This window comes from Protopterus annectens, chromosome 2.part0, assembly GCF_019279795.1.
Source record: "Protopterus annectens isolate FY-2018-M chromosome 2.part0, PAN1.0, whole genome shotgun sequence".
NCBI lineage: Eukaryota > Metazoa > Chordata > Ceratodontiformes > Protopteridae > Protopterus > Protopterus annectens.
The window spans coordinates 627,392,623-627,416,868 of NC_056728.1; the positions used below are offsets into that span (position 1 = coordinate 627,392,623).

The 24,246-nt window shown below is 43.6% G+C and overlaps 1 protein-coding gene across 1 annotated transcript in view; it reads right to left on the bottom strand.

Annotated features, from left to right (window-relative positions):
• The window catches only part of UBA6 (ubiquitin like modifier activating enzyme 6), a 2,440,735-nt gene that overhangs the window by 2,007,981 nt on the left and 408,508 nt on the right, over positions 1-24,246 (bottom strand). The window contains exons 6-7 of the mRNA XM_044060993.1: positions 18,119-18,199; positions 5,389-5,511 (exon numbers count right to left, since the gene is read on the bottom strand). Coding sequence (XP_043916928.1) covers positions 5,389-5,511; positions 18,119-18,199 — 204 coding nt within the window. The remainder of the gene's footprint in view (positions 1-5,388; positions 5,512-18,118; positions 18,200-24,246) is intronic.

The window sequence follows — 24,246 nt, forward strand, 5'->3', positions numbered from 1 at the left end:
GAGGGGAGGAAAGGCAGAGACCGATAGATTGACTCAGGGGAAGGACAGGGCATCCACTTTCCAAGCCATGCAGTGATGCTCCCTGGTGCAAAACTTGCTCAGCTGATGGTTGGTGTAGGAGGCAAAGAGGTCAATCTTCAGGGTTCCCCATTTCTGAGTTTTTAGGGTGAAGGTACTTATGTTGAGTTGCCACTCGTGTGGATCCAGAAGATTTCTGCTTAATTGGTCTGCTAGAGAGTTGAGGGAGCCTGGTAGAAATTGTGCTAACAGGTGTAGTTGCATGGCAGAGGCTGTGCACCAAAGGGTCACAGCCAGCCTGCATAGAGGGCAGGAGTGTGTCCCTCCCTGCTTGTTGATATGCCACATCACAGTGGTGTTGTCTGTTTTGATCAGGAAAGCTCCTGGAGAAAGAAGGGGCTTGAAAGCTATCAAGGCGTGCCACACGGCCATCATATCTCTTTGATTGATGTGCAGAGGGATTTCCTGTGGGCTCCATTGGCCCTGTATGCACCTTCCATCCAGGTGTGGACCCCAAGAATAGCCTGATGCGTCTGTGGTGAGGGTCTGGGCAGCTGGGGGGGTGGGGAGAAAGCCATTCCCCTGTTATGGGAGCATGCTGTTGCCCACCAAATAAAATCTTTTCTGAGGCAAGGAATTAGAGGTAGAAGAGTTTCCAGGTCTTGAGAATGTTGGCACCAAAGGCTCTTTAGGTACCACTGAAGTTTCCTCATATGCAGTCTGGCATATGGAATGAGTAGTATGCAAGATGCCATGCACCCCAGAGCTTGTAGGATCTTCCTTGCAGTTAGTTGAAGACTGGTGGCTAGTTGAGAGAAGTAGCTTGTCAGGAAAATTTGGAGTAAGGAATGCCATCTGGGAATGCTGTGTCCAGACTTGCTCCCAGGAACATTATCCTTTGGGTGGGCACCTGTTTGGATTTCTTTTCATTGATCGTGTACCCTAGGGACATTAGAAGGGTCTTTAACAAAGGCCAGGTGCTTGAGCAGCTTTTCCTGGCTGTCTGCCTAAATAAGGCAGTCATCTAAGTAAGGGTAAATCTGAATATTTGTCTGCAGAAGGCAATGGCCGGAGACCGACATTTTGTGATAACTCTACGGGCAGTAGATAAGCCAAAGGGAAGTGCAGAGAACTGAAAGCGTTGAGATCCTGCTCTGAAGCGGAGATATTTCCTGCATGATTCCCTGATAGGAATGTGGAGGTAGGTCTCTTTTAGATCTAGGGTGATTAGCCAAGCATCCTTGGAGAGCATGGGTAGCAGCAGCTGGAGGGTGAGCATTTTGAATTTTGGGATCACCAGAAAGGTATTTAGAATAGATCGATCGAGGATAGGGTGCCAGATGCTCTCTTTTCTGGACACCAGAAATAGTCTGGAGTAGAAACCTTGGCCTATCTGTTCTGCAAGAACGTGCTCTATTGCCCTCATAGAGCACAGGGAAAGGATTTGCTTTTGAGCCTCTGCCCACTGATTTGGTGGTAGATCTGAAGGCAAATGTGTATCCCTGAGACACGATTTTCAGAACCTATTGGTCCTTGGTAATGGTGGACCAGATGCTTGAGTGAAAGGAGAGTTTTCCTCCTAGGGGTAAGAGAATGTGGGCAGAGGGAGGGGGTGGAAGAGGTGAGTCATTGTGAGTTCTTACCATAAGGGGGTGGCTTAGAACTCACTGGTTTTGAAGTGGAGGTAGTCCACTGCTTAGATCTCTGCATTCCCTGGGTCTGCTTGTCTGGGGGGGTCTGTTTCCCCAGGGCTTCTGCTGGGCCTGTTTACTGGGAGCTGGAAAGGACCAGTGTTTGGAAGGGCAATGCCTGCTGAACCTAGAGGGCTGGACCTGTAAGAAATCCTTAACTGTTTGCAAAGATTTAGCTTTTTCTTCCATCTTTTTTAAGACCTCTTCTGTCTTAGTGCCAAATATAGTATCTTTGTGCAAGGGGGCATCCAACAATTTAGATTTGACATGGTCTGGCAGGGGATGTTCTTTAAGCCATGCATGCCTTCTAATTGCAGATCGTGACTGCTGCCCTGCAAGAAGCTTCTAGGGCATCAAAACCACAGTGCAAGGTGAGTTTAGTAACTTGACTTGCAGAATGCATTAACTCTTGTAAATCTTTAGATTCTGCCCAAGCAGGAAAGGAAGCCATTTCTTGTTTTAGGAGTTCCAGGGTATGTTGCTGATATTTCAACATATGGAATTGACAATTTAGTGCCCTGATAGCAAGAGTAGCTGAGGTGCATACTTTTTTACCCCATCTGTCCAAAGTTCAGGAATCCCTGTCTGAGGGGGTGGGATTCTTAGCTGAGGTTGCTTTAATCCCTTTTAGCCCTTGAGAAATGACCTCAGGGTCAGCTGTAAGATTTCTAAAAAAAATATTTGTGAGAGTCAGGGACTCTGTAGTATCTGTCTGGTTTTTAGGGAGCAGGAGGAAGGGCGTCAGGAGTCAAGGTGGATTCGAGGAAAACATCCTCCACAACATCCAGGACTGGGGGGGTGGCTAAGGGTCTGTGTTGTGGAAGATCTAGGAATTCCCTGAGTCTCTTTTTAGACTAAGGGTAGTCCTGACTCTACCATTAAAAATGCTCCCTTAAGGTATGCAGGGTTTCCCCAAAAGAAAAATCCTCTAGGGGAGAGGCTGAAGGAATGGAATCCTCTGCATCAGAATCCTCATTAAGTGGAGAGGGGTTGCATGTCTTCACATTCAGATGCATCAGATTCATCTGACTCTTGTTCAGAGAAAACTACAGGGGACGGATTTATTTTCCTTTTGGAGGGGGTAGCTTGACTTCCCCTGATTAGCATGATAAGATCTTCTGCCATTTTGAGCATTTAAGAATGAGGTAAGGTAGCAGGCGCCTGAGACTGAGTCATCTGTTTCTTGGGTGTGGTTCGTACCCTGGGCCTAAGAAACTTGGTAGTCTTAAAAAGAATGGTAGTCGTGAAAGAAGTCATCGGTTTTTGTTGAGATTCGGTAGTGCGAAGGACTTCCTCGGAAACCAGTGCCTGCTCAGTGGATCCGGACCCATCCAAGGTTGAGACAACCACAGGATCCTTAGTCGAAGAAGAGTTTTGTGGCATGCCGGACTCAGAAAGGGTCTCGGTAGCGGCCTGTGAATCAACAGAAGCAGGCATCAGGGGCTGCAAAAGCACCTCACTGAGGACCGGAGAACTGATGACCAGCTTAACGGAAGCGTCGTGGGTAGGTTTGGACTTGTGCGGTCTCTCTCTGTCTTTATCTTTTACATTTTTTCAGAAGATCTGCTGTCGGATGGCTTACCAAAGCCATATCGGAGTTCGAGGACTGTAAGCAAAAATATCTGGCTACAATAAGGGCCTGATGAGAGATAGTTCTGGCGTTGAACAAAGCACAGAAGCGACAAGGGATGTCGTGGTCTGGGCCTAAACAAGTGACGCAGTAAAAGTTTCGGTGTGGTATTTGTTTTCCACAGGCAGGACAATTATTAACTGTTTCTGACATCGGTTAGTGCAAGAAAAAAGGATCCCCAACAGGGTACTTAGCTTTAGAAGACTTCAGCTTCAGTTCGGTAGATGAAACTCAGATAGCGGCAGACTAGCAGTCGTGTGAACTGCTTCTGCTTCGGGCTCCACGGCAAAAAAAAACTGATGTGATGTAATGGCGTCGGCTGCCTTACTTTATACTATGGACAACCTGACGTCATTCTTCAAGCGACAGCAACCGACGCAGAAATACTAAGTCTCTGGTATTCGAGCCAGCCAAGGGTTACCCTGACAGGGATAACTCAAATGTGATGACTGCAACAGTGAAACACGAAGAACATATGGTAGAGCATGGGAAATGTAGTAACAGTGATCTACAGAAATGGAGCAATAAGCATAGGCCATACATTTCCACCAAGTGTTTCGTAAAGTGTAAAACCACATAGGATACAAGACAAAGTTTTTTTTTTTTTTTAAGGATGCCCAGGCAAAAGAATGTAAGCTGGAAGGGGTAAAGCAAAGAGCCATGTGCCATCCAGTCATCAGGAACACAGGTAAGAAACAGCAGGACAACAGTACAAACATCTGCAATGAACATACATTGCTCAAAACTATACCCGACAGAATACCCTTAAAATTTGTCTCATCTGTTCGCCCCGTCACTCAAATTGTTGACTTTCTGGTAAAACACTGAGAACTACAGACAGAATTATTTTATTCTTCAGAAAAAGAATGACGATGTAAAATATAAAAAACACAGTGATTTACAGCAATATTTACAATTTGATTTAGACCTTTGCCCCTCATTATTTCTGGCTTTCTCTTCAATACCTTATCAAAGAAGGTGACAGATATGAGGACAGGTTTAAAACATGAATAAACCAGGAAGCAGCATGTTACTACAAATATGTTAAATATAACCAGGGATTAAGGAAGGCATGCATTTCACATTGTATTTATACCGGTTTTCAAAGAGAAGCACAAACAATGATAGTGTGCCAGAATAATAGTGTGTGTGTGTGTGTGTGTGTGTGTGTGTGTGTGTGTGTGTGTGTGTGTGTGTGTGTGTGTGAGAGAGAGAGAGAGAGCTGTGACACTGTAGTGTTAAAACTTGCTGGAGCTGTTGGCAATGGACAATTAAAATGGGAGGACATGAAATTGCATACCGACTTTCAGGGAGCATGTCAGCAGTTTTGCATAAAAGGAATAAATCAGAGTGGGGAGCACATCTCCACAGTCCTTACAGTCCACTGTATGATTTTGGAAACTGAGTTTGAGAGGTATGCCAGATTATTGATTAAGGAACAAAACTGTACAGATTATTTGATGGTCCACTGCAAGGAAGCGTGAAGTCCCTCCAATGGACTAAGAAGGCTGGAAGTGTACACACAACTAAGAAATAATCCAGGAAAGATAGAACTAAACAGAGGTCAAACAGAAGTACATCATCAACAAAAAAACATATGCTCTAAAAATCATCAGAAAGACTAAAGGAAACAGACAACCAAAGTTTCAAAGACTTGCAATTCTGCTTTAGATGCACATCAGGAAGATTTACTACATAACATAGCCAACTACACTGTGAGATAACTATTACCAGTGATGAACTGTGAGAAAATGAAAATGCTGACAGCACAATATCAAGGAAAAAGTAACTGTTCTAAATTGTAGAAATAAAGAACAAGACAGAGGTGATGATTCAACATCAACAGCACAGAATCAAAAGCTGACAAAAAGAAAGGTCACAAAACATAAAAATTATTTTTAGAACAATACTAATCAATTTACTTCCAGTTGTATTGAAGCAGTGCTCCTTGCAAGACAGGAAATATGGACTATTTCTGCTTCAACCCCCCTCCCCCCAAATAGATTACAATTTTAAAACAATCCAACATAATCTTAATTCATTCCTTACCTGTGTGATATTCTCAATAAAAATTTCTTTTGGCTCCTCTCCAGTTGTGTCAAATACTTCAAACTGATCTCCAAAGTCACAGAATAAGCGAGAGCAGATACCATACACATCAGCACTGATGAACTACATAAAGAAAAAAAAAGTCACTCATACAGCACTTTTACTTTGTTCCTATACAGAAAAACAGAAGTTGCACAAAAGGTGTAATACAATAGCTAAAAGAAGACACATCAGCACATACAGTTCCTTATGGAGAAACACAAAGTACAGGTGTGTACACTTACCATAAATGTAGATGTTCGAATGTATTCACTGTTGCAGTCATTACATTTGGGTAATCCTGCTGGCAGGTTGTCCTCAGCCAGCCTGAATTCCAAAGTCTTGGGTCCTGCGTCGGTTGCTGTCGCCCCTTCCCTGACATCAGGTCGTCAGGGGTATAAAAAAGCAGCCAACGCCATTTTCTTAAGTTTTTCTTGCCCCAGATATCAGGTGCCCCCAAAAAGGGTAGCCAAACTTTATATATATATGTATATATATTTTGAAATGCACCAATATAAATTTTACCTTAATCTATAAGCAAATACACCACATAGGTTGTATTAATCAGAGAATGAAAGATAAGATCCAAAAAAAAGGGAAAAGGTGGGTGGGTAACCTGGACTGCAACAGTGAATACACTCCAACATCTACATTTATGGTAAGTGCACACAACTGTACTATGTTCTTCGTGTTTCACTGTTGCAATCATTACATTTGGGCAGACTCCCAAAGCTATGGATGGGAGGCTGGCGCTAGACAGCAGTAGGAGCAGCTATGAGGCCCTGCAGAACTGCAGTGGCAAAGCCTGCCCTGGATTTAGAGTAGAGTGGCAGATGATAATGATTTGTAAAGGTGTGCAATGCTTTGTAAAGGTGTGCACTGAACTCCAAGTAGCTGCCTCTAAAATGTCCCTGATTGGTACTCCCGAGAGAAAGGCTGCTGAAGTGGCTGCAGCTCTGCTGGAATGTGGCCTAATGCCCTTAGGCACTGGCTTTCCATGGTGTAAGTAGCAGAAATAAATGCAGTGGCCTAACCACTTAGAAATAGTCTGCTTTGAGATAGCCTTTCCTTGTGATCCTGCAGCATATGCCACTAGTAATTGCTCTGTCTTTCTGAAAACTTTGGTTCTGTCCAAGTAGAATCCAAACTGTCTGTGTACGTCCAAAGAATGCAGAATTCTCTCCCCCTTGTTCTGCGGTTTTCGGTAAAAAGTTGGCAGATGAATAGTTTGGTTTAAAGCCACACTGGACACCACTTTAGGCATAAATGTTGGATATGTCCTCAGGAAGACCCTGTCTGGACGAAAAATGATAAAAGGCTCCACAGCCATGAGCGCTTTGAAACTCGTCTTGCTGAAGTAATTGCTAGGAGCAGAGCTGTTTTCCAAGATAAAAACTTTATATCAGCAGTAGCAGCTGGCTCAAAGAGAGGCAGGGTGAGCATTTCCAAGACATAGTTGAGGTCCCCCATGCAGGTATTGGTAATCTCCGTGGAGGCCTTAAATTTTTGGCCCCTCTGAGGTACTGCTTTAATAAAGGATGAGAAAAAAGTGGTGGCTCTGTACTGTAATGAGCCGAAATGGCAAAGGCATGAATTTTAATTGATGAAAACAATAGGCCTTTGTCCAGCATCTCAGTTAAGTATTGCAAAATCTGTGGAATGTTTGGGACAGTTGTATCAGTTCCTTGTGCCTGGTTCCAAGCACAGAATCTCTTCCATTTTCCAGCATAAGACTTACTAGTACTAGGCCTTCTGGCTTCCAGAATGACATCCATCAAAGCTTTACTGAGGGGCGTTGTTTGTGTGACTACATTATCCACCATGCTGCCAAGTTTAATGTCCTGAGTTGGCTGTGCAGGATCTGATTGTTTTGCTGGGTCAGTAGACGAGGTATTTGAGGTAAAGTCCTAGCTGGGTATAATGACAAGTTCCTTAGGATTGGATACCAGTACTGGCGTGGCCAGTCTGGGGCAATCAGTATCATCTTTGGCTTCTCCTGTATGACCTTTAGGAGTACCTTGTGGAGGAGCGGCAGTGGGGGAAAGGCATATACTGATAGGTTTTCCCAGCTGAAAGATAGGGCGTCCACTTTCCATTCTCCCAGCTGAAAGATAGGGCGTCCACTTTCCATTCTTGTGCGTGATAAGTCCTTGTGCAGAATCTTTTTAGTTGGAAATTGTGAGGGGAGGAAAAAAGATCCATGTCCGGGCATCCCCATTTCCTTGTTATCATGCTGAAGACTTGCGTATCCAGCTTCCAGTCGTGGAGATCCATGAGGTTTCTGCTTAGTTTGTCTACCAGAGTATTTTCCTTTCCTGGCAGGAATTGTGCCTGCAGATGTATTTGGTAAGTCAAAGCTGTGTCCCACAAGGTCATGGCTAGTCTGCAAAGGGGGTATGAATGTGTGCCCCCTTCCTTGTTTATATACCACATAACTGTGGTGTTGTCTGTCTTTATCAGTAGTTGTCCTGGATGAAGTAGGTCCTTGAAGGCTGTCAGGGCATTTTGAACAGCTAGCATCTCTTTTTGATTGATATGTAGATGCATTTGGTTTGAGGACCATGTTCCCTGAATGCCACTTCCTGCCATGTGGGCCCCCCAGGCATAATCTGATGCATCCACTGTTAGTGTCTGCCTAGCTGTGGGAAATGTGAATGGATGTCCCTTGTTCTGGTGACAAGCCTTTGCCCACCATTGAAACTCCTGTTGCAGGCAGGGAATGAGAGTAATGCTTGTTTCCAGGCTGTGGCAATGTTGAGTCCAAACACTTTTTAGGTACCATTGAAATTTCCTCATATGCAGTCTTGCATATGGAATTAGTAGGATGCAGGATGCCATGAAGCCCAAAGTCTGCAGACTTTTTCTTGCAGATAACTGGGCCTTTGTTGTCAACATTTTGAAAACGGAAGTCAGTTGCCGCCATTTGTCCGGCGTGAGATAAACCATCTGGGCAGTTGTATTTAAGCTTGCACCCAGGAATATTATCTCGAGAGGGTACTAGTTTTAATTTCTTTTTGTTGACTGTGTACCCTAGGCATGTTAGAAGTCTTTTCACAAATGCCAGATGTTGAAGAAGAATGTCCTTGTTCTCTGCTTGAATGAGACAGTCGTCCAAGTAAGGATATATTTGTATTCCTCTTTGTCTGCAGAATGCAATTACTGGTGCCAGGCACGTTGTAAAGACCCTGGGCACAGTAGATAAGCCAAAGGGCAGCGCAGAGAATTGGTAATGCATTGAACCAGCCTTGAATCTGAGGTATCTTCTGCATGACTGTCTGATTGGAACATGCAGGTATGCCTCTTTTAGGTCTAAAGTCACAAGCCAAGCATTCTTGCCCAGCATGGGCAGAAGCTGCTGAAAAGTCAACATTTTGAATTTTGGAATATCCAGGAATGTGTTCAGAATACATAGGTCCAGTATTGGCCTCCAGTCCTTGTCCTTTCTGGGTACATTGTCCCTGCTCTTGCTCTGGTACTTGTTGAATGGCCCCCCATGTCCATGAGGGATGAGGCTTGTTTTTGTGCCTCTGCCCATTGATGTTTTGGCAGATCTGGCCAGCCGTTTGCCTTTGGCAGAGTATGGAAGTGGAACTTGTAGCCTTTTGACACTATATTTAGAACCCACTTGTCCTGGGTTATAATGCGCCAATTTTGAGAAAAAAAGTGCTAACTTTTCCCCTAAGGGTGCTGCCAGTAGATAAGTGCTTGGTACAAGGCAGGGGGAAGTCATTGGGACTGTCTCCTGTATGCTTGTGATTTGTCTTCTCCAACTTTGGAGGTAGAAGCACCCCATTGCTTTGACCTATATGAACCTTGCGCCTGGGATCTGCCCCTTTGAGGTCTGTCTGACAGACAAGGCACAATTTTTTGTAGGCCAGTGTCTACTAAACCTAGGTGGCTGTACTTGTAAAAAAAAATCTTTCACAGTTTGCATAGATTTAGCTTTGTCCTCCATTTTCTTTAACACCTCTTCTGCCTTAACACCAAACAAAGTATCATGCTGTAAAGGTGCATCTAGTAATTTAACTAACATGATCAGGCAGATTTTGTTCCTTTAACCAAGCATGCCTCCTAATTACAGAACCCGTTAACTGCGGCCCTGCAGGAGGCCTCTAAAGAATCAAACCCACATTGCAAAGTATGCTTTCCAACTTGTTCAGCTGCATGCAATAAATCCTGCATTCCTTGTTTTCTGCACATTCAGAGTTTAACAACATTTTCTGTTTAAGTAATCCCATGACTTGTTGCTGATATTTGAGCATATGAAACTGACAGTTTAAGACCCTTATAGCCAAAGTTGCAGATGTGTAAACCTTTTTTCCCCATCTATCCAGTGCTATTGAATCTCTGTCAGAGGGGGTTGGGATTTTTGCAGTGGAAGCCTTAACTCCCTTTGGACCCTGTGAAATAGTTTCTGGGTCAGCAGCAGGGTTTTTAAAAAGAAATTTGTGAGAGTCAGGAACCCTGTAATATCTGTCAGGCTTAACAGGAGCTGGGGGTAATGAGTCAGGGGTCAGACTAGACTCCGAAAACACATAATCTATAATGTCTAACACAGGTGGAATGGCTAGAGGCCTGTGTTGAGGTAGTAAAAGGAAATCCCAGAGTCTCTTGTTAGATTCTGAAAATATTGGCTCTCCCAGTGGAAATGCTGCCTCATGGTATGCAAGGTTTCCCCAAAAGAATAGTCCTCAGGAGGGGATGCCAAAGGTATAGATTCTTCAGCATCAGAATCCTCATAGGGGGAAGAGAATATTCCTGATCAGAACAGGAATCAGAAGAAATAGAAACCTGATCTGAAAATTCATAGGCAGTCAGTCTCTTGCCTAGGCCTCTTATCAGGAGGGGGATGGGAACCCCTGATCAAGGTAATCAAGTCTTCGACCATTTTGAGCATCTGTTTTTTGGGCATAGAGGCCCTGTCCACATGGCTCTTGAGCTTGTTTCCTTGCTTTAGAAGGTGCTTTAGTCTTTGCCTTTGAAGCTGAAGTCATTTTAATGTAAAGATGTTTAGGTCTGAATACACCCTCAGAAGTCAGTGCCTGCTCAGCGGCTCCAGACCCATCTGAGAGATTAGCGTCCGAGGCTCCAATACCTTGAGTATCCAGAGGCATAGCCGACTCCACATGGGAGTCGGTAGCGGCCTGCGACTCTAAAGTAGCGGGCGTCAGGGGCTACAAAAGCGCCTCACTGAGAACTGGCGAACTGGCGACTGGCTTAGGAGAAGCTTAGCCGTCGGTTTTGGACCTCGGTTGTTTATCTCTACCTTTTTCTTGCATTTTTTGTGAACTCCGGTAGTCGGATGGCTATCCGACGACCTTTCAGGATAATTAAACCGGCGTCCAAAAAAGTTTAAAGCAAAATCATACCGACGCTTAACAGTGCGTTCGTTAAATCTAGCACAAAACCAACAGCCAGTAATGTTGTGATCAGGGCCTAGGCAAGGAATACAGTAAGAATGAAAGTCCTTATGAGGTATTTGCTTTCCACAAGAAATGCAATTATTAACTTTTTCTGACATCGGTCTGGAGCAAGAAAAAAGTTTCCCCAATGGGGTACTTAGCTTTATTGAAGACTTTGGATCTGAAACTCGAACACGAAAATCTCAGGAGTCGGCCGACCGGCACTTGCGAACTGCTTCTGCTTCGGGCACCACTTGGCAAGAAAGACTGGAGAAAAGGGCGCCGGCTGCTTCTTTTATACCCCTGATGACCTGACGTCAGGGAAGGGGCAACAGCAGCTGACGCAGGACCTAAGACTTTGGAATTCAGGCCGGCTGAGGGCAACCTGCCAGCAGGATTACCCAAATGTAATGACTGCAACAGTGAAACACGAAGAACATCCAGAAAACATCTGTTTAAAATGCTACCTACCCAAGTCTTCACAAACTAGCAGCTACAAGCCTTGAACTGTGACAAAAGGTAGTACAGTCTTCCCAAGCTTTAACGCCACCTACACATAGTTCTAAAAACTATCCTCTGTAAAACCTTGTAACTGTGACAGAAGGCAGTACATTTATCTAAGTATTTCAGTTTTGCTCATTTACCAGTTGAGCTTCCAGATGGCAATCCCCCACTTTCTAAGGGAATGTGTGGTGATCACTGTTTGTCCAAATAACAATGCAAGAGCATTATTGCTAAAAGCCACTTTCAGTAAACATGTGCAGTTGCCTTTTCTCCACTGTTGTGTGAACCTCAGAGTTGGTACATATAGTCGAGGAGTGGGGGTCTTCCCCACCCAAAAAAAAAAAAAAAAAAAAAGCTGCAGTTTGTGTTCAATAACAGTGGCTTTCAGCAATTTTTTCACCGTTTTGCATGTCAAACAGACTTCAATAATTAATCACAAATCCCTTTCTCCACCTAATGTTATCGAACACACTATTATTCACAGCAAGCTGTCCGAAGAAACAATGCAGGCAGGAGTGACTGGCAGTCATCATAAAATGACAGCTAGTGGTGTTTGGCTTCACTTACCCCTCCCCGAAACCACTACCCACACGCATGCATACACAGTACACAATGCACAAAACACGGCAGTGTCAAGAGCTCACTACTACCCATCCTCACTTGCTATCTTGTGCAACTATAGTGAAATGTTTTGCAAGATGCCACTACTTCAGTCTGTAGGGTTCAGACACATGTAGAACATACCCTTCAACAAATGTGAAAAAACTGACTCTCAGTGTTTGATCTATACCAACCCTGTCCAGCCATTTCTAAATCTAGACCATGGCTATCACAAATGCATATTTTATTAATACATTAACAGACCACACAGACTTATGAATATCTCAATCACTGGCTCCTTATCACACTCTTTCAACTAGGAGCTGAAAACCCTTTTCTTTCTTTCCCCAAACTGGTGTTCTTCGATTGCATTAACATTTCAGGAGCATACTATCATACACAAAGATTAACTGCTGCCACTTCCTTATTCCTTTCCCATGTCTCATCTAAAGTTCCTTCTGCAAGTCCTTAGTTCCCTCGGGGACCAATAAATGTAGGCATCCCTCTCCTGAGAGCAACCTATTTATTCAATGTCGAGCCCTTTCTGGCAAGATTTAAGGTTTGGGAACCACAGCTACCTTCATCACACTCCTCCTACTCCTCCCATCCTTACATTTCCCATTCTGGTCCCGCGTGACCAAATTTACCACTACCAGCATCTCCTGCCCCTTCCTGGCTATGATTACCTGTCTGTTGTCCTACTATGCTATTCTAGTCTTTCTCCTGACTAACTATCCCCACTAATTTTCACTTGGGCCTCCTTTCTGGTGAAGCTTCTCCACCCCCCCCAATCTTTTTCCTTGCTCTTCTTCAAAGTCTGCCCACTGGCAAGCAACCGCTAGTTATGTTTCCTCTTAACTCTCATCCCTGTCTTCCTGCTCTCAAGAATTATTTCTTATCTGCCTTTCACACCTTCTACCTTCTCAACCCTTCTTGGCCCCTGCACTCTTGTCTACAGCCCTCCTCTGATTATAGAACATGCTTTACTATTCCTTAGCTGCTCTTTACCAATTCTCATCTAATCTTCTTTGATACCTCTTTCCACCTAGCTTGCATAAAACTACCCTCTCTAGCTCTCAAAGCAGTCTATAAAAGCTCAACATTCTTGAAAAGCTCACAGCTAGGTCCCTTAAAATTTCACTTAGCCAAATCACTGCCAAACTTTTTTTTTTAAACACCTTGACCACCTCTCCTCCTTCCTCTCCAGCTATCCCATCTCATCACTTATTAATCATCTATGTTTTTTTTCTTCTACTTAAAACATGCTAGCTTCGGCCTTCCTTAGCTATTAAGTCGCCCTTCCCTCGCCTCGTCTCTGCACTTGGTAAACCTGGGCTCTGTTCCCTTCTCTTACTTGCTCCTCTTGTGCTCTCCTGTTTGCTCTGCCCCAGGACTCAGTTCTTCCCTTTCCTCTAATGCTACCTTACACTCTCCGTCACCATCCTATCTAAATCTGACACTCCTTTGCTCTGCATCACAGCCCTGTCTTAGCCTATTGCAGGGACCCATTATTACATGCTGCCACTCACATCCCTTTGAGAAATTGGAAACTCTGTTAGGCAGCAATGAAAACTTAAGTTCTGTTCTGCCTCTTGCTGTGGTCCTTGTGCTGCCTTTGATGCTATTTTACACAATCCCTGGGATTCATTAATGCCTTTACTAAGAGTACACCATTCTGAGTGAGCAGACAGCACAACCATAACTCACACCTTCTTCCTCTTTAATTTAAGTTTTCCTAAATATTTTCTTGCAGCCTTAAATATTAAGAGCGATTCATGAAGGCTACCACAAAGTATAATACTACACATACACTTAGTGTAATCTTTGAGTACCTAGAAAACAACAAATATGGTAGGGATGTTCTTGAATATGGACTGCATAATGCAGGCATTAATGAATCTGGCCCAATGTCTTCTGTGCTCTAACTATACATAATGCACTTTTTTTCAGCTACTCCATAAGCACTTTATGGGTATGAAGATATGACTAGGAAAGCCAGTTATGTTTAATTTATTGAGTGGTCCTAAGATTGCACAATACCATTCTGTTCTGAACACTAATACAACTGAATGAGATACAACAGAAATAGTTACTGAAGCTAAGTTAGCATTACGGACAGACCACAGAAGAATTTCTAGGTTTAACAATATAACATGAACAGTGTAAGCTAGGTACGAAACAGATTTCTCCATACAGCAGTCTGAAGAAAGCTGTGAATAATAGGTGTTCTTTCTTATAACAGCCACAGAAGTCAGTTGGCCACGTCCTCCCACAACTTGTTAAATCAATTAACCTTCCCTGGCCCTCACAAAAACATAATACTGGCCTTCTGCACTAGCCCAGAACTTTTAAAACTCTAACAAACAAGTAAATGACAACAGAAAAAAACAGACATATATAAAGAAAAAACGTGAGCGTACAAAGCAAAACCACAAATCAAATTTACTTACAAAGCCAATTGTTCTACATTTCTTCAAGCATTTTTTTATCTTGTTTCACTTTGCCCTCTTACTGCCCCCACTTCCTGTCAATGATCCAACCCATCTGTTGGCCAAGTGACCTATTAGAATTCCTTTTACCATGACCTTTTGGAATGTACCTCACAAGACATCTGCAGCAGCTGGAAAGGCCACAGAAGTACCTCACAAAGAGGATTACTGGCCTCAAACAAACACCCTACACTGACTGCCTCAAAAAACTCCGGCATATCGCCTACTCCGAGGTGATCTCTGCCTAACATATAAAGCTATGTCAAACCCAGAGCTGTTGGACATGCTACATCTAAAGAAATCTCAATCCCTCCGAGCTACACGTTCTTGGGACCTAAACCTTGTCACCACAATAAACAGGACACGCTGGAGGGATAGATTTCTGTCCCAGAGACTTCCTGTACTCTGGAACAAGCTACCCATCTATGTCAAGCAAAGTTCTTCATTAGCACTCTTCAAGAAAAATCTTGATGAGTGGATGGAAAATAGGAAATACACCCCAGGGATCGCTTCTGTGTCTCTGCTCGACAGTGGCACAGGAAAATAACTTTCTTGGGTGGAATAAGCTATGGAACCTTGCTGGCTAGGCTTACGTAGGTCCTTGGGCCGATAGCCTAGAAGCTACCTATGAACCTATGAGGATCAGGAAACAGGGGACATCATTCAGGAGCCATAAGGAGTGGATTGTGATTTCTCTCTTTTGCCCTTCCCCACCTGTGCATGTGCTACCCACACACAACCATGTAGTCATTTGAACACAATGCGGTGTCCACCTCCACTTTAGTCTGTGAGGACTTATATCTGCAAACAACCCCATCTTCCACTGTTCTTTTTGGTCACTACTAACTACAACCCTAGCCATGTGTGTACCCAAAAACATGCATGTCTGCCTTTCTCCCTGAGAAAGGGGAAATAGGTTCCATTCCTCTCTCCACCCCACCTGGCTGCTTCTCCAATATCACAGCTGTTAATCAGTCAAGACTCCATTCTTCTATGCCATGAAGCAAAAATTGGTTACTTACAAACTGAAGGAAATCTTGAGTCAAGCTGACCAAATCGGTGAAGGAAGGGCAACCGAATCTAGACGTAGCTGGCTTGTCAAACGTTAGCTCTTTAAATTTGGCCGAGAACTAGAACTCAGGTGTCTTGGTGTTGGAAGGGTGGGAGGCACCAGGAATTTGTGGACCTGATGGAAGACATCTTCTAGTTTAAATTTCTTGGGGTCATGGACATCCTCCTCAATAATAAGCATGGAGAATATCTGCCCTCCTCTTCTTTTAGAATTACATAGTGCTCCAAAGACCTTACAGTCTCAAACAAACTAACTTCAAGGTGTTCTTTCAATTTCTTCTTTGGGACTCACTTCTCCTGTTTCTCCAGTCTAGGGACTTCACTTTATTCTACATCAGTTTCCTCCTTCCGTTGTAGAGTTTGTTTATGGCAGGGGACCACCAGATTGGTTTCCTTTTTTTGGAGGAGAACGTCTTGGTTGTATTGGGTATGGCAAGATCCATGCATTTGTGTACATGTTTGTACAGTGCATTGGTGTATGATTCGGTGGTCATGCAACTATTCTCCATTTGCATGGGTGCCATGAAGTTAGCCACCTTTGTTCTTAGGAGCTCAAAGTTAGCTTTGGAGACGTTTTTCATGGTGGTTACCTTTTTTTGGGGGGGGGGGGTGGATTTCCAAGGTGATTAGTTTGTGGTCAGATCTAACCAGGGAGGAGTTGACTACTGGTGTAGAGCAACGGTCGCCCATGTTAATAATGACCAGGTCAAGGATGTTGCTACCTCTAGTGGGGGTAAGAATGAGCTGGTCCAGGACAATGGAATTAATGAATGCTAGGAAATGTTGTGCAAGTGTATTGGTACACGAGTAGTTTTCCCAGTTATTGGAGGGGTAGTTGAAGTCGCCCAGTATGAGTGCATTAGGTTGGACCCCAATATTCTCCAGGGCGCTTAGGAACATGCAGTGAGTATCTTGGGACATGGTTGGGGACCTACAACAGGCTACAACCTGAATCAGTGTCTTACCCAATGTTAGCTGCACCTGATTTATCTCTGATGCGTTATGTTGAGCTACCAGTCTGGAGGTGTGCGCATAATCAGTCTGGAGATGTGTGCATCCTTTATGAATATGGAAACACCACCATCTTTGGAGCTTCGGTCCAAGATCTGGGGCCGAAAGGTGTGGAATGAGTTATAGCCTGGTAGTGCATGGGGTGCTTTCTGCTGCCCTGAACCAGGTCTCTGTTACAGCACAAATGTCGATGTTCCCCATTTTAAGGAGTGCTTTGAGTGAGTGCATTTTGAGATTTAGACTTTTAGCATTTAGCAGCATGATCCTCAGATTACATTTGTTTGCAGCTGTTACAGTGGTAATTTGGTCTTTGGAACACCGCCTAAAAAAGGCACTATAGAAGTGGCAAGAGCACTGGCCAGTATCCAGAAGCCCAGGGGTGACAGATGCAGGCCATCTCTGGCACAGCATCGAGGTCTGTCAGTCATGTCATCCCAGGCAGACAGATACTGGATCCCCTTAAAATGACATCAGAAACTTAGCCAATTGTTGAAATCAATCATTTTCTGCTTGTACTGTGGTATCATTCTGGGTGATGGTAGGATGCTGCTCTGGGCTAGGGTAGTACCCGCCGGGGCTACATCCGAGAGGTCCTCCATGTCTCTTTTCATGTAGCCCAGGGAGGTACGTCTCAGGTCATTCACACCCACATGTACAATGACAGAGTCATATTTGTACCTGTTGTTGAGGGACCCGAGTGCGTGCGTTACATGGTGGATCCTGGCACCTGACAGGCAACTGACTGTTACTTTCTCCTTATTCAACCTAGTAAGTGGGGCATCAGTGTGTCTCACTATCGAGTCACCTATGACTAGTGAGCTGAGCATGCTGTTTTGCCTTACGGGCTTTGGTTGAGTGGCACATTGTTTAGGAGAGTTGTGCGTCTCATGATTAGTGTTGTGTTGTGGTGGTCAAATGTGTTGCTGCCTTGGAGGTCTCTGCTGTTTGGGTAGATTTTTATTTAAAGCCTCCACGAAGATGGGTGCGTGGTTTGTTTTTTTATGTGAAGAAAGTGCTGGTGTGTGTTCTGGAGGGCTATGTATTACATGTGGTGTGGTGCAAGTGTTAACCTTCTCTTGACCAGCTATTCTGGTCTTGGCTGGAGACTGCATGGCTTCCAATTTGGATATACAAGTGCATCTCTCGCAAGTCTGAGTGTTGGGAGGTAAGAGGAGAGGGTTGTCGGTGTACATGGGGCAGTTAAATAAACAGCTCTTTCAGGTCTTGAATCCAGGACCCTGCACACCATAACCAGAGTAATTTACCAGTATGCTTAGACTTTCAATGGCAGTCTAACCACAACTTTATTACTCAGTTTTGCATAACAAAGACACAATGAGCACAAAACTCAATACAAAAGCATGATAAAAACACACCAAGGGTGTTTATCTTGCTAACCTGAGAAAGCAAAATAAACACACTTGGTGTACTTGCATCTGCATTCTGATCAGTCATAAGTAAATGAAAACTTTTGGTGTTTATTATCAAAGTGTACAAACTTGACCATCCAGGTGAAAAGAATAGATATTTTAGATCAGCATGTAATACAGTAACACAAAAGGCTTGCAAAACAACCTGGTTTCAAAACACTGCACACACAATTTTTAGTTTTACCTTAATGGGGGGGTGCTGTAAATGGCAAAATTCATTTATCCTCTTCTGTAGTGAAATCTTGGTTTCCGTTAAAATCACGCACTGTTTACAGGAAAAAAAGACAAATGCATTCAAAACAAAAATCATTCCATCTTTAAACTAATATATATAAGCAATCAACATGAAGAGGCATTCATAACATGCTACCTAATCGCTATTTCTGTACTGAACAAACTAGTGAACTCCTGGAACAGCTTTAAAAGCACTAACGAAAAAAATCCTAGGTATTTTTTCTGCCATAAAGAAAATTCAGGCAAAAGGACAAGAGCAGAAATATACAATCTGGGTTAATAAGGAAAGACAAACTGCAAATTAAAGAAAATATTCTCACCACTAATGCTTATGTAACATTCTCATAATCAGACTTAAGTTGTGTATGTTACTCAACTTTAAATTGCATCGTCATATAAATCTTCTGCATTTGACCATTACAGATAACCTGTACCAAGAGAGTCCATGTTCACCATCAGATTTCCTAACCAGTAGCACACACCAGCAACATTACAGCACTGAAGCTGGCCTATAAAATGGATGGTGTCGGTATGTGCTTCTCAAACACCTTGAAAATCACAGCACCTAACTACACATGGAATGCTTAGTTAACATACTGGCAAAAGTCCATGTAAACGCCACAGACAAGACATATTCATAGGTGGGTACAAAGCTATCAGCCCTAGGGGCCTATACAAGCCTAGCCATAACAATTCCCTGGCTATTTCTTCCCACAATATTTACTTCCCTGGACCCCTGTCTAGCAGGCGACTGACATGATCAAGGTTCCTTTTGAAGAGGGCCAAAGTGGCGCTCTGCTTGACATGTATGGGCAGTCTATTCCAGAGTCTGGAGAGTCTCTGGGTCAGGAATCTATCCCTCCAGCTTGTTTTGCTCATTGTGATGACAAGGTTTAGATCCCTGGAGCGTGCGTCTCTGACGGACTAGGATTTCTTTAAGTGTAACATGTCCAACAGCTCTGAGTTTGACATGGCCTTGTATGTTAAGAAGAGATCGTCTCCGAGTAGATGACATGCGACAGAGTACAGGTGGAGTTTTTTTTAGACTGTCAGCATAGGGCATCTGCTTTAGGCCTGTGATTCTTTTAGTGAGGTATTTCTGCAGCCTTTCCAGTTGTTACAGATGTCTTGAGAGGTACACACCAAACAGGGCATTCTATTCTATAATGGGTCTAATGAGGGATGAATACAGTGGGACAATGACCTCCTTTTTTCTGGATGAAAAGCCCTTAGTGATGAGGTGTGCCACATAGAAGGATTTCTGGACTGTTGTGGCGATGTGGTTATCGAAGGTGAGACCACTGTCCACCTGTGTCCCTAAGTATCTTATCACACTTTCGGTGTTTAGTGTACTAACGCCTATGTGGTAATTCATGGGTACATGTTTTTTCCCAAAGAGGATAACTATACATTTCATGGCAATGAGCTTGAGCCCATGGCGCTGGCACCAAGCATCTGTTACTGTAAGGCCCTTTTGTAGAATATTCACATAATTTGGGGATTCAATAATGGCTCCCAGTTTGCAGTCATCTGCGAACTTTGTTACCCATAGTCCCATAGTGTTGGCCTGTACTTCAGAGAAGTAGATGCCAAACAAGAGCGGTCCCAGGACTGAACCCTGAGGTACTCCACTTGTCTGGAGGTGGATTTGGAGTCGGCTACTTTTACAGTGAGGGTTCTGTCAGTAAGCCAGTTAGCAACCCATCGAGTGACGTATGGATTAATGCCCAGCTTAGTAAGTTTATCTATGACTCCAAAGTGGGGTATGGTGTTGAAGGCCTTGGTGAGGTCCAGATAGGCTGTGTGGACCACCTTACCCTTGTCCACAGCTCTGGAGACTGATTCAAAGAAGTCAATCAGGTTCAGGAGACAAGATCGGCCCTTCATGAATCCAAACTGGGTGGGGTCCAGTGTTTGAAGGTTGCCAATGTCTTTTGTTTATAATTTCCATGATAAAACGTTCCCATGGCCTTGCAGATCAGGCTCGTCAGACTGATGGGGCAGTAGTTCCCGGGATCCAAGGTGGATCCCCCCTTGTGGAGTAGGATAACTGCAGCTGTGCGCCACTCAGCTGGCACGAAGCCTGAAGTGAGGCTATGATTAAACATGACACTTGGGTGTTAGAACCCACAAACAGCCTTGCTCTAGGCAAAAATAGTTGAACAATTACAGACCAGCTTGACTGCTCTTACTTCTAAAAGACTGATGCATAGGAATTCTTTAAACAGAAAGTACAGTTGTGCAAAATCTTACCATAATGGTAGATATCCTCATCTTCACTGTTGCAGTATTCCTTACAACAGGGATCCCCTGCCAAGGGTGGCCCGACGTCTAGCCAGTATACCAAAACCTTTAAGTTGCTAAGGGTGTGCCATACGTCACATGTATAGCATAGGGCATGAAGGTTAAGTCCAGACGTACCATTCTCAAATCTGAGAGCCAGAGTAAGAACGCCATTCTAAGGATTAGAGATTCACCAGGCATATCCAGAAGGGGAAAAGAACAAGTGGGAGGAGGGGGTGAATACTGCAACAATGAAGAGAAGGACATCTACTGTTATGGTAAGATTTTACACAACTGTACTATGTCTTTCAATTTCACTGTTGCAGTATTCCTTACAAAAGGGAGAGTGCAAAAGCTCATGAAGACAGAGAAGAGGAAGGAACAGCAAAGCCCTCTAGGAACCCATCAAGGATGGCTCTAGCAAAACCATCTCTAGCCCTGAATATCACAAGCTTAAAGTGTTTGGCAAAAGTATGCACGAAGTCCAGGTAGCTGCCTCAAGAATAAAGTTAGTATCTAAACCCTTGAAAAAAGCACCAGAAGGCGCAGCCTTAGTAGAATGAGCCTTAACCAAAGGAAGAAAGGCTTTTGCCATGAAATGAATAACAAAAAGAAATGGCTTTAGATGTCCAAGAAACAGTTTGCTTAGAAACAGCCAATCCCAAAGACCTAGGATGAAAGGAAACAAAAAGCTGATCAGATTTGCAAAAAGCTTTGGTCTTATCCAAATAAAATCTGAGTTGCCTACACACATCCACACTGTGCCAAACCTTCTCACCAGCAGACTACATAAAAAGGAAAAAAGTGGGCAAATTTATAAATTGATTAAGAGACAACTCATTAACCACTCTGGGCATAAAAGAAGGATTAGTACAAAGTAATACCCTGTCCTTATGGAAAATTAGAAAAGGGGAATAGCCATAAGGGCTTGAAGCTCAGATACCTATCTGTCAGAAATAAGGGCCAACAAAAGAACAGTCTTCTAAGAACAATGCTGCAAGGAAGCTGAAGCTGCAGGCTCAAAAGAAGCCCAAGTCAATTTCTCCAAAACAAAATTAAGTTCCCAGGAAAGAGGGACAGTTTTCCTGGGAGGCCTAGTATAAAAGACGCCTTTTAAAAAATTATTTAGCCTCAAATCTAGAGGCAAAAGTGGGTGCTAGAAGCAGACAAGCAGAAATAGTTGACAAGTGGGCCTTAACATATGGTATACCAACCCAGTATTGAGCAATTCACACAGATAAGAGAACCAAGTGGATCCAGGTTACGAGAAAAACACCAAACAGAAAACATCTTCCATTTGGATAAGTAGCATTTCCCAGTAGTGGGGTTTCTGGCCTCCTTCATGACCCCAAGAACGTCCTCAGAAAAAAGGTGCCTATATGGAATCAAAATCCTATCTCACAGTGTCAGTTGAAGAGTGGACAGGTGGGGATGGATGAGAGATCCCCTGTCTTGTATGAGTAGGTCCATCCTGTGAAATAACTTGTAATGATTGCCCTTGGCTAAATGCAGTAGAAGAGGGAGCCAATGCTGTCTGGGCCAAAAGGGAGTTACCAGTAAGATTTTGGTAACATCCTGTCTTATCTTGAACAGGTCGTTTGAAATGACAGGAAGGGGAAGGAAGGCATAAAGAAACATCCCCTTTTAGGAAAAAGAGAAGGCATTTACCTTCCAGACCAGAGGACATTGGGCTCTGTTCAGAGGGGAGGCAAAAATATCTATTTGAGGACTACCCCACATGTGGACAATTTCTAGAAACATATCCTTGTGAAGCATCCACTTGTGGGATTGTGATATGGACCTGCTCAGACCGTCTGCCACAATGTTTTGATCTGAGGGAATCTAAACTGCTTGAAGTGTCATTTGATACTGGGCAGCTAGCTCCCACACTTGAAGTGCTAACCTGCATAGATCAGATCTTGTCCCCCCCTTGCTTACTGACAAAGCACATCACTGTGGTATTGCCTGTCAGTACCCTTTGAGAGGTTCTGTAATGAAAAGAGGATGAAATGCTTGAAGAGCCAATCTCTTTGACAATGATGTAGTCTTTCTTTTGTTGACACGACCAGGAGTTCTGCATTTTAGATGGCCGAAGCAAGCCCCCCCATCACATGTCTAAAGAGTCTGTAAACAGCTCCTAAGAGGAGAGTGGAAGTTTAAAAGGAAGTCCTGGACTTAGTGACAACTGAAGAATTCACCAATGAATTTTCAGCTTAAGGCATGGAAGAAGAGGGGCTATAAAATCTAGAGGATGAGAGTGTTGAAGCCAAAATGACTTTAGAAACCACTGGAGCTTTCTCATGTGTAGTTTGGCTACAGAAAGCTTAGGAATGGTGACGGCCATGAAACCCAGAGCTCTCAGAAATTCCCTGGCTGTAACTGAGGCCAGAGGAAAAAGGGACTGAAAAAAGGCAATGAGAGTTTAAGGCCATGGGAGGAAGCAGGGATGCCATCAATGGAACAGTCTGAATTCTGCATCCCAAAAACATATGATCCTGTGAAGGAGTCAGGATAGACTTTTGGAAATTTGCAGGAGAGAATAGCAAAATAAAGATGCTGCAGTAGAATCTCTGGAGTGGATGCCTGAAAAAGTAGTTCATCTAAGTAGGGAAAGACCTGTAATCCCTTTAGCCTGCAAAAAGCAATCACAGGAGCGAGGCATTTTGTGAATACCCTAGAAGCAGTAGAGCAGTCAAAGGGTAAAGCAAAGAACTGAAAATGCCAGGAAGCAACAGAGAAACGTAAAAACTTCCTAAAAAGGAAATGAATAGGGAAATGAAGATAAGCATTCTTCAGTACCAGAGAAAGTAGAAAAGCCTGAGGAATCAGCAGATGAAACAAACTCTGAAGGGACAACATTTGAAAGGAAGGGACCGTCACAAAGGTGTTTAGGTGAGAGAGATCCAGAATCGATCTCCATGTGCTCTCTTTCCTGGGGACCAAGACAATTCTGGAATAAAACCCTGTCCCCCTTTGAGAAAAGTACAGTTGAGTACACTTACCATAAATGTAGATGTTTGAGTGTGTTCACTGTTGCAGTCATTACATTTGGGTAATCTGCTGGCAGGTTGCCCTAAGTCGGCTTGAATTCCAAAGTCTTGGGTCCTGTGTCGGTTGCTGTCTCTTCTTCCATAACGTCAGGTCGTCAGGGGTATAAAACAGGCAGCAGATGCCATTTTCTTTAGTTTTTCTTGCCCCAGATGTCAGGTGCCCCCCAAACGGGGAGAAAAATATATATATAAAAATATATAAACTGTATATACATGCAACAACATAAACATTACCTTCATCTAAAAGCAAATACACCACAAAGGCTCTAGAATATAGTGAAGGAAAAGAGAAGCTCCAGAATAAAAGGGGGATGGTGGGCGGGTAACCTGGACTGCAACAGTGAACACACTCGAACATCTACATTTATGGTAAGTGTACACAACTGTACTATGTTCTTCGTGTTTCACTGCTGCAGTCATTAAATATGGGTAGAATCCCATAGCTATGGATGGGAGGCTGGAGCTAAACAGCATTAGGGGCGGCTATAAGGCCCTGCAGAACTGAAGGGGCAAAGCCAGCCCTGGACTTAGAGAGGAAAGGCAGATGATAATGCTTTGTAAAAGTATGAACAGAACTCCAAGTAGCAGCTTCTAGAATGTCTTTGGTTGGTACCCCTCTGAGAAAAGCTGCTGATGTAGCTGCAGCCCTGGTGGAATGAGACCTAATGCCCTTGGGCACCAATTTACCATGATGTAAGTAGCAGAAACGAATGCAGTGGCTTATCCACTTTGAAATAGTCTGCTT